At 38.2% G+C, this 20,374-nt stretch overlaps 1 protein-coding gene across 1 annotated transcript in view; it reads left to right on the plus strand.

Annotated features, from left to right (window-relative positions):
• Positions 1–1,400: 1,400 nt before the first annotated feature.
• Positions 1,401–20,374, plus strand: part of lrrc75bb (leucine rich repeat containing 75Bb) — a 35,452-nt gene continuing 16,478 nt past the window's right edge. The window contains exons 1-3 of the mRNA XM_028024514.1: positions 1,401–2,127; positions 8,374–8,502; positions 10,692–10,804. Of these exons, the coding sequence (XP_027880315.1) occupies positions 1,726–2,127; positions 8,374–8,502; positions 10,692–10,804 (644 nt within the window). The 5' untranslated portion in view covers positions 1,401–1,725. The remainder of the gene's footprint in view (positions 2,128–8,373; positions 8,503–10,691; positions 10,805–20,374) is intronic.

The raw sequence follows: 20,374 nt of genomic DNA on the forward strand, positions 1-20,374 counted from the left end.
TTTATTTTATTATTTGATATCATTTTAAGTTTACATTTACTGCATTTTCTGTAATATTAAAGGTATGTCAGTTTTCAGTCGCAGTTTGAACAAAATGTCATGCAGTCAATAAAATGTGGACTGAAGCTTTTCTGGTTCTAAACCCAGTTCTTTCCAATAAGGACAATTTGGCACCAGCCGTGTTTAAAGATGACCAACAATACTAGCATAAAAGTGATATAATGTGTTATCTAATATGTAATAATTGATTGGAAGACCTCATGTTTAAATGTATGTAATTTGTCTATGAAAAGAGACCAGAGTACGTGGAGAAAACCAATTCAGTCAGAGAAAGAACCCTTGTATGTGAGAGAGAGAGAGAAAAATCTCAGAAAAACAAGTTGTATATTGTCTTTATCACCAATTAATCATTATGTTTTGATCCCTGGGATAAAGTCAGGACCAAAGCCCAAACAAAATCAAGAACAAGCCTTAGAAGAAAGTAAGCTCAAGCTAAGTTATTCGTACGGTAATCATAATGAATTAGCTGTTTCTGAAAACAACTAAGACGAAACCGGCTGTTGGAGCTCATTAGAAACTTATATAATCACTCAACTGGTTGCACTGGTGCACCACACTATTTAAGTTACTCCCACAACATTTAGGTTGAACCCAAATCAGTTTTCAAATGAACCCTCAACATCACCTGCAAAGACTGAGTGAAGGAAATAAAAAAGTGTCCTTTTATCCTGTCATGGTTTGAGTTTTTCTTTGTATTAATTTTGAGTTTTCTCTGTTTCTGAGTCTCCGTGTTGTCCTGTCTCCCCTTGATTAGTTCCCAGGTGTGTCTCGTTCCCTGATTACCTCCTGTGTATTTAGTGTCACCTGTGTCTCTGTGTCTTTGTCGGGTCCTCGTCGTGTGTCAAGCCAGTCGTCTGTTGTCGTCTGTGCTGTCTAGCTGGTTGTCAGTCGTCCGTTCGTTTCGCCAGTTGCTACCGGTGCTGAACCCTGGATTCTGTTCTGCTGTGCTGTTGGACTGTTTGTATTTCGGACTTGCTCATCATTAAACCATCACTTTACTTCTACCTGGGTGTAAGCGTCCTGCCTCACCATCTCCACCCACACAACGTGACATATCCGGCATGTTGCAAAGACAGAAAAACGTCTTACTGATGCTGAGATAGGTTATTACCTTCTCATCTCCACATTTGAAAGTCAAAAAGTTTTATTGCTTGCATTTGAATGCAAACATGAATTTGACAAATACAATTAAATGCTGCACTTTTATCCTATAAGAGCATCCAGAAAAACAAAGTAACCAGAATCTAGTAGAGAATAATACACTTTTCAGAAATTGTTTTTTCTTGGTAAAGTTATTTATTATGAGGGATTTAAAGCATTTAAAGTGTTTTTTGCTTGATTTTTGCGCTTCAGTGGAGTATTCAATCAGTGTGTGTTTCTCTCTAACCTGCCTGCCTTGCTTATGATGCGGGGAAAGGTGGGAAACCGAATCTGACAACATTCAACAGTCTGCTGCATGACTCTCGCTCCCAAGCTGAGCAGCAGCTCTCCGTCTGATTGGCTGAGAAGAGCTCAAGCTCCGAGTGGAGGCAAAGGATGCCAGAGTGCTCAGGCAGTGCATGGAGAGGGATGCATGCAGGGGTCGTCGGCGACACGGACAGCGCACTGTTATGTGCTTTTGCAGCGCGTTTCTAAGCAGCTTTGCAACTTTCAAGCACACGTCTGATGCGAGTCCAGTCCCATACGGAGCAGCTTAGGTGTGATGTTTTGGCTGCGTGTTGCACAAGCCCCGCTCCCGCTCAGTTCCACTGCCGCCGACACATCCTCCCTGGAGTGATGGGCTCCAAGTTAACCCGACAAAGAAGTCTGGATTTTGAGAGCAAATTGACCAAAAGGAGGCACCAGCGGAATGATCTGCCCAAAGAGGACGAGAGAAGTGGCGGCAGGAGCGGCGGAGACTTCTTGTTTACATCCCTGATGCTCAAGTCCGACAAGCTGCCGGGGATGCTGCGGAAAACCAACCAGAGCCCGTATGTCAGACGGGTGGCCTGGGTCCGGGAGATCCAGAGGATGCTCCGGGAGCACAAGACTGAGCAAGCAGGTGAAGTGCTCAAACTACTGAGGAAGGTAGGAACTTATTATGATTTGTTAGCTTCCTTTAAATCTTATTTATACTTATTTTTTTTAAAAAGGAAAAAAAAAGAAAATGAAGTTTTGTCAGGACACAAACGTTTCTGGTGTTTTTGCTTGCTGTGTTTTTTGTTTTGTTGTTTTTTATAAAGAGTAAAAGATTGCAACAATTTCCTCTTACAGTCTAGAGTAGCTTACACTTTATGAACCTTATTTAAAATATTTGCATTCAGAAGACACACAAACTCCAAATGATTATACACACAGTTGCATTTAGTTAGCCATCTAGGTGCATCGTTGTTGATCATTTCTGAAAGGTGAAACAATTTTAATCATTTACTATTTGCTGCCCTTGTTTACTACAAAATTAAACCTATTTCCTTTTCTTCTGCTAAACCTTTGAACACCTATATTGTCTGGATACTGACATAAATTCAGTCAGTTTGGGAAATAATGGTCAACTTTTAATGCATAAGATTCCTTACCTGTTTATTGTGTTTAATATTGCATCCTTTAGAGGTGTGAATAAGGATCCATGATGCATCTTTAAACCCAAGAAAGTGGAGCAGTTTAACTAAGCTCAGCTGTGCTTTTAACATGGATTTATTCAAGATTTTTATGGGACCCTGTTGCATAGCACTGTAGTTTTTTTTAATGGTTCTATAGAAAAAATCCCTTTTTTTCTAATAAATGTACACTGACACAAACACAGAGCTGTTTGGATTTGAAATGTTGGATTTAAAAAACAAATATTAAAAAGTGCTTTTAAGAAAAAAATCCTACCAATTCTGTTTTGTCTTTGAGTTGATGACAAGACTCAAACTAATCAGCTGGCATTAGTTAACATGAAGGCAGGGAAGCGGCTTTTGACAGATTTTGCAGTCGATTCTGCAGCATTTGAGTTGCAGAGGGTAAAGGTCATGTCTAAGTCACAGTTTGATTCCAGTCGCCCCCCTCCAGCCAAGATGAAACAAATTGTGGAGATCAATTATCTTAAATTTAACTGACTGGCTTAGATTTTTATGTCTGATTGGTTTCTGTGCGTATTTGCAACCCCTAAAATGAGGAAACGCAGTATCATGGTTGTTTTTGCTAACATTTGGGGTCTTTCTCTCCATTGCTGGAGTGCTTGCAGGTTTTCCATACATCTCTAAAACAACACACCTGAATCTATGGGGTGAACAGCTTTCTGAGCATATAATCTCTACAGAGTCCTGCTAACTACTTTGTGATTTGATCCAGGTGTGTTAATGCAGGGAAACATAAAAAAAACTGGTTCCCAAACTCCAATTACTGGAGTTTGGAAACCAGTCCTCAAATGTCCTTTCATTTTTACCCAAGAGACTCTAGAAAATAATATACTAATAGAAGTATGAGGAAAACTTTGTGAGAAATAGACCCATATATGACATTTTAAAGGCTTTCAACAGCAAATTATGTTGGATTATGGACATAAGACTTGTCGTAAACCAACTATTTTATTGAAGTAAATTAATTGGACCCTTGTTGATGTAAAAAGACAGTTTTTGTTGAAGATGGCTTTGTTCTGTCAATGATATGAGGCGTCGAACAGTGAGTTGACCATTACTTTTCATACATTATTGGAATCTCAAGTGATGTATTATATGTATATTGACATAGACATATATTTATGTATAGAAATACAATCTTATGAGACAACCTCATAAGATTGTATTATCTCATCCATGGGACGCTAATGGGTAATAGCAATGCAATTTGCCAGGACAGTGCTTGATGTCTGAACTTAAATTACTCGTATTTGTCTCAACAACTTTCCTTTCTCTTTCTGAGAAATAGGACTCAAACTTCTGCGCATGTCAAAAAACTCATTTAAGCGATTTCACTTGCTCTCTTAGTGGCGTTTTCACACCTGAGGTTTCTTTCCTTCCTTCACTCGGATACAGCTAGTGTCTGCTAGCGTCTGCTGCTAGCCTGGCACAAACTCCTTCTCAAAGCCAGGTTTGCTTTGTGGGTGTAAATGGACTAATAAACTATTTTTCATTAAACATAAAGCCCTTCGCAGCTTTGAAGAGATCTCAAAATTCATTCGGTGTGCTTCCTGATCATTTTACCTGGAATAGTACCCAGAAGCAACGTAATAAAATGAATAAATTATCCTTGTTTTCTACCAGCTTAGAACATCTGCTACCTGTAATTTAGATTTGTTTATTGGTCTGATGTGCCCTTAGCAGAAGAACCAGACTGAACGGTCTCACCTGGTTTCCTGTGACTGGTTTCTGTTTGCTTGGAGCTAATAATAATAATCTTAAAAAACCCATCAAAAAACAAACTTATTAGCTGATTTGGAACAAAACAAATAAACTATAGGTGGGAAAAGAGTCTTGAAAGTTATAATTCCGATACACTGGCTGCATTTTTAATCTCTGTTTTAACTCTTATGAATTAATGGGTATCAGTTGGTCTTTTTTTGTTGTTTGTTTGAGAAATCTAATTATTGATTGAGATGGACCCTGTCAGAAGAGCTCCATATATACTCTGACTTAAACAGCTTCATACAAATGCAGAGAGCATGCACAACAGGAAACTGGAAATTTAAAAAATGTCAACCCATAGGTGTTGCACAGATTTAGCACAAAAATCATGCTGATATATATATCTATATATTTATCTTAAAGCAGCTCTGCAATCTGTTAAATCTCAGATGGGATATCGGATCTGCCTCCTGTTTCATACGTCTCCATATCACCATGTTTAAGATGCTCAAGAAGCACGACTGCTCCCTCCATCGCGAGGCGAGGTGAAGCCAGAGCGCTGCTACATTGTTTGGGCTGAAGCCAAGTGTCTGACTAATAACACTTCAAGATGGGGGGGTGAAAAAGTGCCGGTACATCTCCTGTTGCAACTCTCCAGCAGTAAGGCAGCTTTTCCTCCCAGGAATGGATGAATGTGGAGATAATCACCTTGAGATGACAGATGAAGGAGCCTTTTTCATTCTTTCACACACAGGAAGTCATTGCAAACAGGAACCATTAACAGTGTTAAATCTTCGTCAAGCATATGACTTCTGGACCATTACGTTAATTAGTTTGGGATTATTCTAGACATTAATTAGTAAACAAAGCACAGGCTAGTGTTTATTGGAATAAAGCTTCAGACTAAAGTAAGCTGCAAAAATGCTACAGTTCAAATGAAGCAAAGCTGTCGCATTTTATTTGTTTTAATAAACCTTACATCAAATTGTTTTCAAACCAGTTGATGTAATTCTTTAATATTGTCACCTATCAAGTTGCTTTCTGATGTACAGGAAAGCCAATATAAAATAAAAAAGTATCAATGGGTAATATTGCTTTATTCTTGAATATTGTGATCCATCCAGCTTACCTAATATGTCACAGACAAGCAGAGATTGAATATTGCAGCCAAGCAGTCGTTTGAGATTGCGACATTGCATTGTCCAGGGTTTCCCCCAGTGTATGCTAAGCCTGGCGGGCCACCAGGCTTAACTTGTGCCCCCACCAGGCTAAGCATGGCTTATTTATTTAAGTCTTTTTAAAATGTTTGCATTTTTAAGACTTTATAGTTGGTGTTCAAGTATTAATTTCCCAGTCTTTCAATAACACATAATTATCAAGTGATATTTTCAAAGTTCCTGTCAACATTAAACATTTTTTAACTCAATAACACAACGGCCTGCTGAATGAATGACTGCCCTGGTGTCCAGCCACCGGGCTTAGCAAGTTTTCTGTGGGAAATCTTCATTCTAATTATTGTGCAGCTCTATTTTCCCATACATGTAATTTTCACAACTGCAAAATGTTTCCGTCTTGTAAAAGCCTGCTGACCTGCAGTGCGCAGCAACAGTTGTGGGAAGAACAGCTCTTTATCACTTTATGTAAGACAGCTGGGAAATACCACTGTCACATGTACACTTTCTGCGGTATTTTTAATAAAAGATTTTAAACTGAAGGAGTTTAAAAGATTGACGTTGGTCAATCTTGGAAGCAAAACTCGCCCCATAAAAAGCCTTGATAAGCTCATTTCTTTTATCAACGGGACGTCACTTCATTCAAAATATTCACATTGTACTGTTCTAGATTAAACGGTTTCTGTTTCCAGAATATTTCTTGCAGGAGTTCTTAATTCAAACTCATTGGCTTAAATTAAGTAGTGTTGTTTAAAAGTAGTTTTTGTGTTTATACTTTGTCATTGACTTTATTTTATACTGTGGCATATTTTAAAGTTGGGTTGAGCTTCTTTTTTTTTGTCACCTAAACATAAGCAGGAAACATCACCAAAGCTGATCAATCAATCTGAGGCCCTCCAAATACTCCAAAATTATATTTGTTGTCATTATATTGGTAAATGTATGTACGGTAAGCCACTGAAGCATCGATAGGTTTTTGTTTCAACAGGATTTGATGCTGTTGAAACATCATCAAATCCTACATATAGATCTTAGTTTAGATGCATGAATAAATTGTCAGATACGAATTCCTTCGGTGAGTTTGAACATACGGACTGTGATCTTTAAATGGAGAAGACAGATTTTGAAAGTTTCCCGTTCTGTTTTTGTTTTTTTCAACCGGACAAAAACAGTCCTAAAGGTTGTTTGCAATCTCATTTTTGACCAGATCACAACTTCTTGAAAAGATTAGCTAAGTTTTTTGACGCCACATATGTTCTGGATTTTATGCATTTAGTTCTGATGTCATTTACTAACGGATTCGCAACAGCAAGTCATCCAGTCATGAACAATTAATCAGGTAGTCGACCCAGAGGACCATAAATTTAATAAAAATGGAGTTAAATGAACCTCCATCTTCTGACTGCTGCTGCATATTTCTTTAATCGAAGCAGAAACCTGTGGGATGGGATTTATTACATTAGGCTTTATATGTTTCTGGATTCTAATGAACTGCATGTGTGGGATGATGTTCTCCGGTTTAGAGATGCTCTCCTTATTCAAACCTGGAGATGTGCAGCTTTAACGAGGAGAGTACAGAAGCTTCCTGTCGGGGAGAAAGAGCAGAACATTTCATGCTTTCACAATGAGAAGTCAGTGAATGCAATCAGATCTCTCTGTTGATTTAAAACAGGTGTCTTTTCATCTGTGCACAAGAATGTGATGCAGCAGCGGCGCGGATCAGATGAGGCACTTACATAATCAAAAGGCGCTGTTTAAAAATCCTCAATGCTTCAGTTTCTTCACACATGTGGTGGCCTGTGTGCGGAGGATATTCCAGCATCAGGGAATCCCACTGATCTCGGCTGTAATAAATCAGCCCAGAAGCTGGAGGAGGAGAAACTGCTGATGGGAGTTTTTGTCTTTGTTTCCACAGTGTCCCCAAAGCGTTATGGCAGTCAGCACATATAGAAGATGTTTAGCCTCCAGCCTGCCATTTCAAAAGCGTTTCAGCTCAAAGAATCGCTGACGACATTTATTCAGCAGCGCCGCAGCCTCTGGTTTCACCATAAACAAGCGCGTGATGGACTGGTGAAAACGTGGCTCCTCTCTTTATGTTTGGTAAAACCAGTTATGTCCATAATGAGAGGGAGGAAAAACCCTTTTTAGGTTTGCATGGATTAGGAAAGTAATAATTAAGCTTTACGCCTAAAAAGAAACAATTTCCTCTAAACTTTTATTCCCACAAACCTTTCAGCTAATTGTGTTGTTTCATGTTTTCTCTCTTGCTTGTTCTGTAAAAACAAGCTTCAACCTGTCTTAAAACACCATGTATTCTAACAAACTCATGCTACATACATGCTGTATTTACATTATTGGGGTAAACAGATATAGTCTGAGGAAAACATAAAATTCATAAGCCTCTGGGTTTCTGGTGTTATTAAATCACTCTTCAACTTCTTCAATCCTTGAAGAAAAACACTTATTCTTCACCAGAGAGTAAAACTGTATTATCTGATTAAGGTAGGCTATAACAATATTGCATCTGTTCTCACTTAAACGCAGCTCTCAAATGGCTCTCAGCTTTTGAAATTATCTTCATATGTACATTGGTACTGTGTGCGATGGAGCTGTGCAGCGCTCTGAACAGATGGGGAATCCCTATCTCCTCGCATGAAGATAACAAGCTGAGATGAAAGGAGAAAATAAAAGAAAAGCTTGGAAATCTCTTTTCGATCTGTCTTTATCTAAAAAGCGCTCAAATCGGCTGGTAAAATTTGTAAAGTTCACAAATGATTTAATCAGATGAAGCTTCGAGTTAAGTGAGAGTTTAATTTCTGTCTTTTCTTTCCCCTCAGGATTTGGGACTGCAGGGATCATCACTGAACGACATTTTGTACAAGAACGCAGCTTTTCTCAACCTGGTGGACCCCATTTCTCACGAGCTGCTGCTCAGTCTCGCCCGGGACCTGCAATGCCCAAAACGGGTATGAACCTGCAGCTTTTCAGATTGTTTAAATGTTGCACTGATGACCACTTATTGTAAAATCGGGGTTCTTAAGCAGGCTTTAAAATCAGTAATTTAATTGTATTGTTCATCTACGTCTGGTTAACTACAGAACTACTGGAACACAATAATCCACTACAACCCAATCAAAGGAAAACTGCATTTTTTGCTTTTCCCAAATGCATGAATCAAGTTGTACTCACTTTAAAAAATAAAGTGAGCGCTAAGGATGGATAAAGGGAACAGAGGGAGCATTATATCTGGTTGTGACCCTGTTTAGTACTCTCGTCTTTCTTTGCGCTGTGAAAAATTGCCAGCTGCTGTGCTGAAGTCAAAAAGCTTCTTGGCCACCAAGCTACTGGGTCAGAGGAGATTTGGCACTAACAGTGAGGACACTCTGAGGACTTTGACAAGTGGCTAGTGGAGAGACAAAACAAGAAAACTCCCCTAATTCCTGAATGCTGCCTCTGAAAGCGGGCCATCACATTCTTTAAGCTTTTTCTGCATTTGTATTTCTGCAACTATCCTCATTTCAACGTGTCGGAAACTAAAACGGAGCCACTGATTCTTTAAGAAGTAAATTGTGTTTCGTCCAGACTGGCAGCCGAACTCATTCACTTGCGGCGCAGCATACAAATCAGACGCGTTAAAATTCAAGATACATTTCGATCTTGGGTGTGTGAACAGAGGCACAGCTGCTCAGACGGGCTGCAAAAAGACAAAAATCGCGTGAAGCTATTATCTTTCTTTGTGGTGAGATGTCATTGCTGTAAGGAAAAGATTTAAAGTCTGAAGACAAGATGACACAAGTCCAATGATAAAGTCTGTAGGAGACTCCATTTTATTCCTGTTTGCTTCGGAAGCAGAAGCCCAGGAGTCAGGGAAGGAAAGTGAAAGACTGGCAGCGGTGAGCTCCTGACTGGCCACCGACCCGTAGCGAGATACTGTGTCAAACGTGACAAGGGTGTAGAGAGGCTGAATTCAGGGCCCTGCAGCTGCTTCTGTCACCAACATTTTCCAACAACCCAGGAATCACATAGATTTAATATCCAAACACGTACTGTGAGTCAAGACAAACCTAATTTGTCGAGTCTGTTGTCAGACTTGAGTTAATTCAGTTGCATTCACTCACTAGATTATTTCACACGATAGGCTGTGTGGATCCATCCAGACGTTGGATCCTTTGAAAAAACTCCCAGTGACTTCATGCTTGATCATTCAAGTGGTTGAATAGGTTGGAGCCTGTTCAGTTTGTCAGCTGTGAGAAGAAGTAGCAGCAGGAGCCGTTAGTTTCCTCAGGGTGAATTAAACAATGTTTTTCCCTTTTTACGACATTGCCCTTTCGTTGTCATTGAGTTGTAGCATTAATTAGATTCACCCGGTTCAGCTCAACCTTTTACATTTAAAGTCTGTGATGAAATGTCTGCTGGATGAAATGTTTGAAGGAGGATTTTTTTCAATTGGGTTTATTGGAAGGCTTAAAATATCAAACATCTGAAGTTGTCTTGCATATTAAAACAAAGTTAAAACAAGGTTTTTATATTATATATTTTATGGGGTCAGGGGCTTGTCAATCAGACAGAGGCCTGTCATAATAATCAATAAATCAATTAATTGCATGATAAATTAAGACAAACTCAATAATTTTCATTTGCATGATTTATTGTTTCTCTTTTTTTTCACTCTTTCTACCAAAACCTGGATGATAAAAGTCTTCAGTGTGGTGGTTTGGTCTCAATTAGTCCTTTTTCGAAGGACAATTTTGTTTACAAAGACTTTTAAATTCATTTTATTTTCTGTTTTGTTTGATTTCTTTTAGATATTTAAAATGTCTTCCAGTTTCAGTGTTAAATATTTATTAGAATTGAAAGTTTATTGATCTCTCAGAATGCGCTCTTGCATTATTATTTTTCCATTACCATTATATTACTTAAAAATGGCCTAAAAACAACAATATTATTGTTTATCGTTATTGAGATTTTTCTGGCATTCAGCAACAGGAATAACTTGGCAAATCCTAACTGACATAAAACATGAAAAGTTCAGTTTGATTTACTTTTTTGAGAAAGTCAGAGAAAAAAAGGCCGTCTTTTTGCAATGGTGTGTGTGGTTTCAAAGGTATTTTGTTTCTCAAGAGTGTGATTCAGTTGTATTTCTGTGTTTTTGCAGGAGACTGAGTCACTCAAATCCACCAACAAGATCTGCCGCCAGCTGATTTACCACTTGACCCCTCACTCCAAGTGGACTAAACAGAGCGTGCCCAGAAGGAAGTCCCAGGCATGGTGGGTGTGTGTGTGTGTGTGTGTGTGTGTGTGTGTGGGTGTGTGTGTGTGTGTGTGTGTGTGTGTGTGCGGGTGTGTGTGTGGGTGTGAGTGAGGGAAAGTGACACTCTGCTGTCGTTTCTAAGACGATGCACTCGCTGACCGAGTGACCACAGAGAAGTGATTCCCAGTCTGCTGCCATTTTGGAAAAGTCTCTCCACTTGATCTCGCTTCAAGGTGCTTGAGCAGCAATCGCAATTTCCAGTCACTTCTGATGGCTAAAACTTCATCAAACACATAATTACTTCCCTTGATAATAATCCCTCCAAGGTTCATAATGGATGGATTAGCTTTGTCTTAATTAAACATCAAGCCAATTTTGCCTTAATTAAACATTAGCCCTGCTTTTCCTAGCGGCTCTTGCCTTCCCTCAGGCACTATCAGTATTTCAACATTAGTAAACTGATACATTTTTATTTTGTATTGGCTGGAGTATTGTAAAACGTTACATAAACTGATGCAACTAAAGTCCATGCACAATCATTAACTTCAAGTTGTAGTTTAAACAAATCTGGTTAATCTCTGTCCCATGTTATATTCTACAAGAAATGTTTTTTGTGAGAACTAGCTGAGAAATAGTTAAAGTTGATGGGGAAGTAAAATATTTTGGGGTGTAGACCCCCAATGACCTTTGGAGATAAGGTATGGATGGATGGGTAGATAAAACAAAGCCTTTTAGTAACAGCTTTAGAGTTTACATTGAAGCATATTTCTTCTCACATTTTCACCCTGCTGATGCTTGTATTAGTCTGTCAGGGTTACATAAGCGTGGTTTTTAATTCAGTGATGGCACCTCTCTGCTGACATAACCAAGCAATCCACTTCAAAGGTTTAAACAGACTCAAATCCAGCCACGCCCTTCATTTGTTAATTAAAAATGAAATAAATCAGGCCATCCCTCCAGAGGAAGAACTGCTGAAAGATCAAAAATCTCTTTCCTGAACGAGCTCTTCAGTGTGTAATGTGATCCTTGCCCCCATTTCAGTCAAAACAAACAATTATTAACCCTCTGATGCGTAAGTGGATCCTTTTTGTCCCGCTGAGGTCACCTTTTTGCAATATCTTTGTTATGAAAAGTTTTCATCACTTCATATTCCAGGTATTCCTCAAAAAGTATGTTACTGATATCATGCAATTCAAATTTTTAATTTACCTTTTATACATTTTAAGATGTTTTATATTACTACCCCATTCTTCCGTGAGTGGGTCAAAATGACCCGCATTCATTTCCTATGGAATTTAATGGGAATCTTTGTTTCCTACCAACTGTGATTGTCAGGAAAACATTTTTGTGAACCATACACACTGAAGTGTCACCCCTGAGTAATAATATTTTATAAAGCAAAAACTCTTATAAGTATTGTCTTTAGTTTTTACCTCACAAATATGTATGTGTTTGTCAATCATGAGTACTGTGACAGTGTTATTGTCACAAATCAACATATTAGCCTTCGTCAAAGTTTGCCAACACTAGTTATCTAACCAAAATGTGTGTCTCTGTGTGTGTCTCTGTGTGTGTCTGACACCCTGGATAAGAAAACCAAGAGCGTGTTTAATGGCATGCAAAACCTGTTGATCAATGTGTTCAAGGCTCTTTCTTTTATCATCTCAATAAATAAAGTACAAAATTCATAGCTATATAAATACATGCATAAATAAATGAGCTGGAAAAGAATAGAGTGCCTTCTCCGGGTCGGGGAGGATGTCCTGCCCCAACTGGAGGAGTTCAAGTATCTCGGGATCTTGTTCACCGGTGAGGGAAAAATGGAGCATGAGATCAACGGGCGGATTGATGCAGCGTCTGCATCAATCTGTAACCGTCCAGGTTTGTTATGAATGATTGAAGAGTCATTAACCGCAGTATTTTTGGACTTATTGGTCCTAAAAGTCTACTGTATATGTCAAAGTTAAGAGGATGGCAATAACTTAAAAAGATAGCAGAATCCCTCTCCTATAAAAAAAAGAAAAAGAGATAGTGTTATTGTCTTGTGTTTGTATTGAGTTCAATGACTGAAGACTTCAAAACATTTCTGGATGCAACAAATATCCCTGGAAACTCGCTTATCGCAAACACTAAAATACAGAATTAAGTATTTTCCAGCATTATTTGTAAAATAATCAAAACACAACAGACTAACCTGCTGGAAGATCACATTCATTCATTTCTACTTTTTCGGCATGTTGGATGCTGCTGAGAAAGCAGTAAATGGTTTCAGGTCAAACAGAAACTCTGTGGGAAGTAGGACACCACTGGAATGGCCTAAACAATACCATGTTTATGTTTCGTGCAAAACAAAGAGAAAATTCCAGCTTGAATGAAATGGCATGAATATCAAGAAAGAAGAGGGGAAAAAATGATCTCCAGTGATAATGATGAGGCGTTCTCCCTGAGCAATTAACCCAGATTGAAAGATTTTATTTTTGACAGCTCGAGTTAACTTCCCGCCCCAGCCTCTCCGTTGCAATGTTTCAAGCACTCAACAAAACAACAAGGCCTCCCAGTATGCTCATTAGCAAGAGCTGCAAACTTCCAAACAGCAGCAGCACGTTGCTGTAGGATTCATATCTGCAAATACAAAAAAACACACGGAAAACTCAAATGTCTTTGCATGAAATTAAACCCGGTAACAGAGTGAAGAAGGCGGCATGCTTTTCTCTTAAATTCTCCGTTTCACCTTCCTAATCCTTTCTTAGCCTTTCTCCGCTCTCTTTTTATGTTTCTGGCCCTCAATTTCACCTGCTTGAAAGAAATCCCCCTCCTTGCATCGATTTTCCGGCTCATTTTTAGGAGAGCCCATTTTGTTCAACAGATGCCATACATAGCAGCTCTGCAGGTTGAGCTGAGGCTCTGGGGAAATGCTCTGAGGAAAGGCACTGTCAGATGAAGAGAAGAAAAAGCGAGGAGGGGGGAAATCAATGCAAGGTAGCAGATCAGAAGTCACGTATTTCCCATCTTTCCTCCAACATCACTTTGAATTTATCTTGTTTTTTCATATTTTGGATGGGAAAAAGCTTATGCTTAAGTCTTATTTTCTCCTGACGGTGAAATTGAGAAGTCAATCTAATAAGTACAGAGCCTGCTCTCCATTTCTTGTCTCAAATTGGATTGTTTCTCGTGACATACAAGCAAGTGGCCGCAAATGCCCCAGCGATAACTCATAAATCATAACTCGAGGTTTATTACCGAGGCCTGCTTTGCTTCTCTGATGCTGTAAGTGCAGCGCGAGTCTGTCAAGCTTAAGGCGATGTTTTTGTTGTCTTTCTCTGCAGCACAAGCCAGATTTCCCACATCCACAGAGGGAGGTTTCTAATGTTTTTGGGACCAGTATTGAATTTCAGGTTAATGAAGATCAGATCTTTTATTAGATCAAAATTGCATCTACAGCACATTTTCGAGGCATTGGACTCCAGCTGTAGATGTGATTTCATGTCTTCTTTTCATAGCAACTAATTTTACAGCCATGATTATAGAGATTATGAAATGTTTTGATGAGTTAAAGTAGCTCCTCCCTTTTAGCCCTCTACAGGCTTTGTTCAATCTGTATTAGTAGTGATGAAAATCTCAAACTACCCTGCCTCATCTGAGGTCACTCACCATCAAATCTGTAAAATCTTGATCTTGGCAATCTCTGGAGTAAAAGGAGTTGTGTCTATTTAGACCAGGTGTCATTAACTGTGGGTTTGAGCTGATAGTATGTCGTGATAACTAATCTATATCTGTCATTGATCAGGCTAAAGTACTCTTCCTCCTACAGCTCACAACGTGATGACTATCCAGCAGCCATTTTGGTTTTCATGTTGTTGATTGTGATTGTAAGCAAGGTAGAAACCAGCTTAGGTTAAAATGTAAAAAAGAAATAAAATCTGACATCATGTTTCATATCAGTCCTGACGTCCGATAATCAGGGGTGAAAATTCAAATGTTTTTTTGTTTTTTTTTCGAAATACAGTAAACATTTTGACAAGCAGCAAAATAGTTTCTGCTGAAAAATCTTATAACAATTGTTTCCCAATTCTGTGAAAAGAACTGCTATATAAACTAATGTAAAAATATACCAATATGTGTTGCTAACATCCTCTGACACTTTGTACCCTGTTTTATACTCATGTGTTTCTTTTCTGTTGTTTTCTACAACAGAAAACAACACATCATCAGGATAAATATGATGTGTTTATCATTTTGTACACATGTACATAAACGTTGCATATCAGTTTATTCTCCTCTGTAGTTAAAATGATCAAGAAAATCCCGACCTTTCGGAATAATCCAAATCATTAGTGAGTTAATTGCATATTTTTCTGCTGATTTCATATTGCAACATATTTTGTTGATTGTAATCCTGCTAATTCTTATGAAAGGTGACATATTTTTACCCCTGATAAAACTAAAACATCTCAGTATTCTCCTGCATCATCTACTGAAATAACATAACTTTACAATAGCCATGTATCGATTATTCATCTTATTTCTGGTGGTAATACTGAAGGATTAATTAACTGTAGAGGCTGCTTTTACCTACCGTTTAACACCAGAAACGCCACATATTTAGCTCTTCTTCTTCTTCTTATGATGCTATTGCTTGCACCCTAATAGCAGGTCAGCCTCTAATGTGTATTAATGATAAAAATGAAGTGATCTTTAAGAAACATGGAACATCAGCCTGATCCCAGGTGAATTTATCAATTTTTTGGGGGGTGGGAGGGGATTTTTTGTGTCTGTCGTTCTCAGTTTAGCCCTTATTTATCTTCTATGTCACCTTTTTGCCACAAAACTTGATAAATATTGTATTACTTCCTTGCTTTGGTTTTTATTAGTTTTTTTACTGCCCAAGTTTACAAGCAAGATGGACATTAAATGCAGTATCTGTCGGTGGTCTCCCAGAAAATGAGGCTTGTTATAGACATGTTCTTTCATAGTTAGGAAGGCTCACAAGGAGCCAATTTGTTATGGTGCTGAAGCCAAGGAAAACATCAAAAGCACCTGCTGAAATGGAGTTAATAAAATATAGTGCAATCAGAAGCCTACACAAACCCCCGTAAATCAGATGAAAGACCCGTGTGAAAGCTCACACTGCCTTGTCTTTTCAAAGTCGCCCCCTGACATGCAGGCGCACCACAGTTATATCTGGTTGAGATATCTGATTAAAAATCTGAATGCATTTTTTAAAGCGCTGTAGGTCTCTCCAATGCATCGATGATGTTTCAGTAATCAGCAATGAAGAGTCAGCTTCAATACTTCTGGTCTTGTCTGCTTTGCTTAATTTACTCAGATTTTGTTTCCTTCTTTTTGTTATTTTGAGCTACTCTTTCCTTGAACCTACTGTAACAAATGTTTCAAGGATGATGGAAAAAAAACCTTGATTTTTATTGAGTTTCAAACCTCTAAGAATCTATTTTATTTATGGAACTGTGGTGCTTTAATTGGACGTTATATGAAAAGTTTTGTACAAGTTCAGTCAACTTATCAAGAAGATCAATCCTGGCTGATCAGGTCTGACTTCGCCCACCTGGCCCACTTCAACCGGGTCTGAACCACAAATCCAAAGCAGACCTTTGGACAATTTGTGAGCATATTATCTAATGAATAAGCTAAAAGTAGGCTGAAGTTAGCCAATTTGAGAAATTTCTTGTTCTGTGATGCCAGAACAGGATGAGGCTCTCTGGCATTTCCTCTTACCTAAAACAAACTAAGAGTTTATTTGCACATTGAACGTAATTTAAAACATAATTGTCTCAGAAGATTAAATCAGTATCCCATTCAGAACATTGCACTGATTAATTGTGGAATATTTCATTTAAAGGAAAATAAATGGTTACCTTTCATGATTCCTTATTTTGTCTAGCATGAGAGTCCTAAGTAAATGCAAATTAATTTCAGGTGAACCGTACAATACATGAAAGAGTAAATCCTCATGATGAGAGATGATCCCATTGCTTTAAGAAAGGCGGTTTGCTTTATCTGAAGAAAAGTTACGTTATTCTGTCAATTAAAATTAGCTAGTCAGTTAAATTGAGCAAAAGAGCTGAGTTTTTCCTAAATAAAAAGCTGAAGTTCAAAGGTTTGTTTATGCTACATAGACATAATAACAGTCAGTAAACACTTTAGTTCCTCAATTAGACCTCTAAAACTGTTAAACCAAGACTACCTAAAAGTAATCTTTTAATTTTACCTACCTTAAAGATTAGGGTGATGACAAGGAGTCCTTCCGGCCTCAAACACTTGGAGCTCATTAGATAATCAAAATATTATTATAAGCTATTACAGGAAGAATTTGATTGCTGTATAACTAATACATTTTTAACACTAATTTATTGAGAATGGTATGAATAATTTCTGATATGCTGTTTTGTTATCTTTTATAGTTACCCATCTATTTAAGATCGCTGAGAGTATGAATAATTCTGGGCTCAGATGTTTAGTAGAGTATTCTGACTGCAGTCTGATTACACCTGTTTTCTGTAAAGCAGCTGTTGGGCCACCGTCAGTAATATTATGTGGGCGGATTATTACACCTTTGCCCCGACTTTTTACATATCAGACAAATTTTGGAGAATCCAATTACCATCGTTAATCTGCCAGAATGACTGACCCAGTGGCAACGATGACTGAACTATGATGGTGAGGTTGAACTGAGACAATCTTAAACCTCTAATGAAAGAAAGGACCCTGCTATGATAATCACTTACAGATAAGTGGTTATTAAAATTGGTTGCAATTTGAATACGATTTCTTGTAAGATTTGAAGCCATTAACAGGGAGTGGGGAGCTGTGGACGGACAACCTCAGTGCCTGTTTGTCAGTCAACTGCAGTGTTTGAAACTGTGCTTTTTTTCACTATATTGTATTCACGTAGAAAAGAATCATTTGGATTGGGGTAGCATGATGTTTTGCATTTCAAACACCACTTGAGTGCCGCTTTTCTTTATAAATATGTGATGGGTATTCCCTGTTACATGTCACATAAATAAACGCTGGCAGCATTCATTGGAATAGATGCATGAATCTGGGCTAATGGACAGCATGATGTTGTTGCTTTGGGCTGAAATCCCATTGAAAATAACTTATCTGACTTCAGTTTTGACAGAAATCCAACTTTATGCTTCTACATTTTGCTGTGTTCAGTTACAAAAGCATCCAGAGCTTTGAGTGCGCCAGAAGAGCATTTAAGTGATTCTGAACATATTGTTGCCAGACGAGCTAATGTGAGCATTTCAGAGACTCATGACCTACAGAGATTTCACTTTACCTCATAGATTGATCCAAAAAGACAAAATATCCAGGGAGTGATGGTTATACAGAGGAAAAATGGCTTGGTGATGAATTAACAGATTGGTTTAAGAAGAAGATAGCTGTAATGGTATCTTTTTGTGAACAATAACTTGGATTTTCTGTTTCTGTTGTGTTTTTACAGGTGTTTTACACAAAAACAACATACCTGTCCACATTCTTCACTGTCAAACATTTGAGGCAAACTCAACAGTGACAATTTATTTTAAAAAATGGAAATCAAAATAAAGGAATTAAGGGGAAAAAAGAGGTTCTACCAGCATTTTAGATGGCTGTTCATCTCGTGAAGGGTTGCCAAATTTTATCTCAATTTGTTCTTTTTGGGATATCTTCTTCTTTCACTCCTTTGGAAACTTTTGGATCCTTAGTACCAGCTAAGCATTATGAAAATACCGTAGCGTACTAAGTATTGCTGCTGATCATGCCCATACATACATCTGTCTATCACAAGTATCCAGGATTAAGGTTTTATTTGGCCATGAACCCCAGAACCTTTATTATTAGAAAAATGCTTATATTTAAGCTGAAATAATAGAGAAAATATACAATGACACTCTATTGATTCAGGAGCGTGATTTTCTTCTTATAATACTAATTGTCTGTACCTCTAGCAAAGAAAAGGAAGACTGTATTTGGGCTGGGCAATAAAACAATAATAATACTTATCACATGATCAATATCAATATGATATTCAGAACCGCACAGGATTCTGGGGGATGTAGGCAGAGGAAAGTTTTTAGCCACTCAACTTCTCACGGCTAGAAAAGCAAGCTTGGTGGCACCAACTAACTCACTCGCTCTTTGGTTACCTAGCAACAACCCATTGTGTAACATGCGCAGCAGCAGTTTCATGTTGCCCCCATAACTTTCACTGTCTGTAGTAAAATCATCAGTGGTTAAAATTTATTGGGATTGGTGACAGTGTTCTGTGTTTTAAAGTCATGTCGTTTTCAGATTATATTATTCAAAGATTTAAGGGCAAAGAGTGTAATCGAGTTCGATGATGTTTCTGGTCTTGTTTGCTGTCTGGGATTACCTGTCGTGTTTGATTACATGTTGCATCCACTTGGTTCAGTATGCTTTCCGTTTGACCTCCACTTTTAGTAGAGATGTAAAGATCCAGCACCATCTTTCCCCATGAATAATTGAGGGCTTCCCACGGAACAAGCTGAGATCCTGCAGGATGAGTGGGAGGAAGGAAGAGACACTCAATATCATCTGTGGCTCCTGTCTTCAGGCCACACAGCTATAATGAAATAATTAGAATGATTCAATGCATTTGCTAGTAAACACGTGGTTCGAGACAATTTTTTAAATGATCTGGGATTAAAAATCTTGTATTATTTCAGAACATTTTTATTGTTTGTGCAGGGATTGAGGTTTTCTCTAAAAATCCGTAACTCTGGAAGAACTGCTGTGATTTTGTTCTGCAAGTCTTGCTTCTTTAATTTTAATGCGCATCTTCCACAATCTTGAAACCACCTGCTTCGAGTTAAGAGAACAGCTCATTTTAATCCCGGTTTTGTAACTGTAGCTTGACGTGTCATGTCAGACACAAGCGTAATCTCTGTGATATACGGTTATATAATCCAAACAGTTCTTCCAAAGAGTTGTGTCTCTGCTTTCTCTTCACCTAAACATTCAGTTCATCACATCAAATCAAATCTGAGGGGAATTTATAGCTCGCCTGAGGGGTGAACATCACGCTTTGCATGCTACACAGCTGCATTAAGACACTGTAAAAATAAAGTTGCGTAATAATTTTCCAATGATAAGCAAAAAGCAGACTGTAGTTCTGGGATGCTTCGGATAGTTCTGTCATTTTGAGAATGTTGTTTCCTTTTTTTTCTTCCCCTCCTTACCTTTTTGTGTTTTGCTACTTTGACTTGCTTTCTGCATTTATTTGCCAAAACCCCCTGAGAATTGCATGATGGAGCAGCTGAAAGCCATGAAAGGTTTATTGCATTTGGGAGACCCTCAAGCCCGGTACTGTTTTTCTTTGTCCAATTAAAGCTCCTTGCTACACGAAACTCTAATTTGGACTCCACTTCAGCAGTTTAAAGGTTACGTGTTTTGCTTCCTTGAACAGGTTAGGATAAGTCTACGGACTAAACATAGACTTAGTTTAGTCCATAGACTAAACTAAAGAACAATGTTCTCCATGTCTCTCCATGTTTTGTTTAGTCAAAATTATTGATCTTAATCTGTTGTTTTGAGCTCCCTTCAGAATAATCTATTTTAGG

The sequence above is a fragment of the Xiphophorus couchianus genome, chromosome 8 (genome assembly GCF_001444195.1).
Source record: "Xiphophorus couchianus chromosome 8, X_couchianus-1.0, whole genome shotgun sequence".
Lineage (NCBI taxonomy): Eukaryota > Metazoa > Chordata > Actinopteri > Cyprinodontiformes > Poeciliidae > Xiphophorus > Xiphophorus couchianus.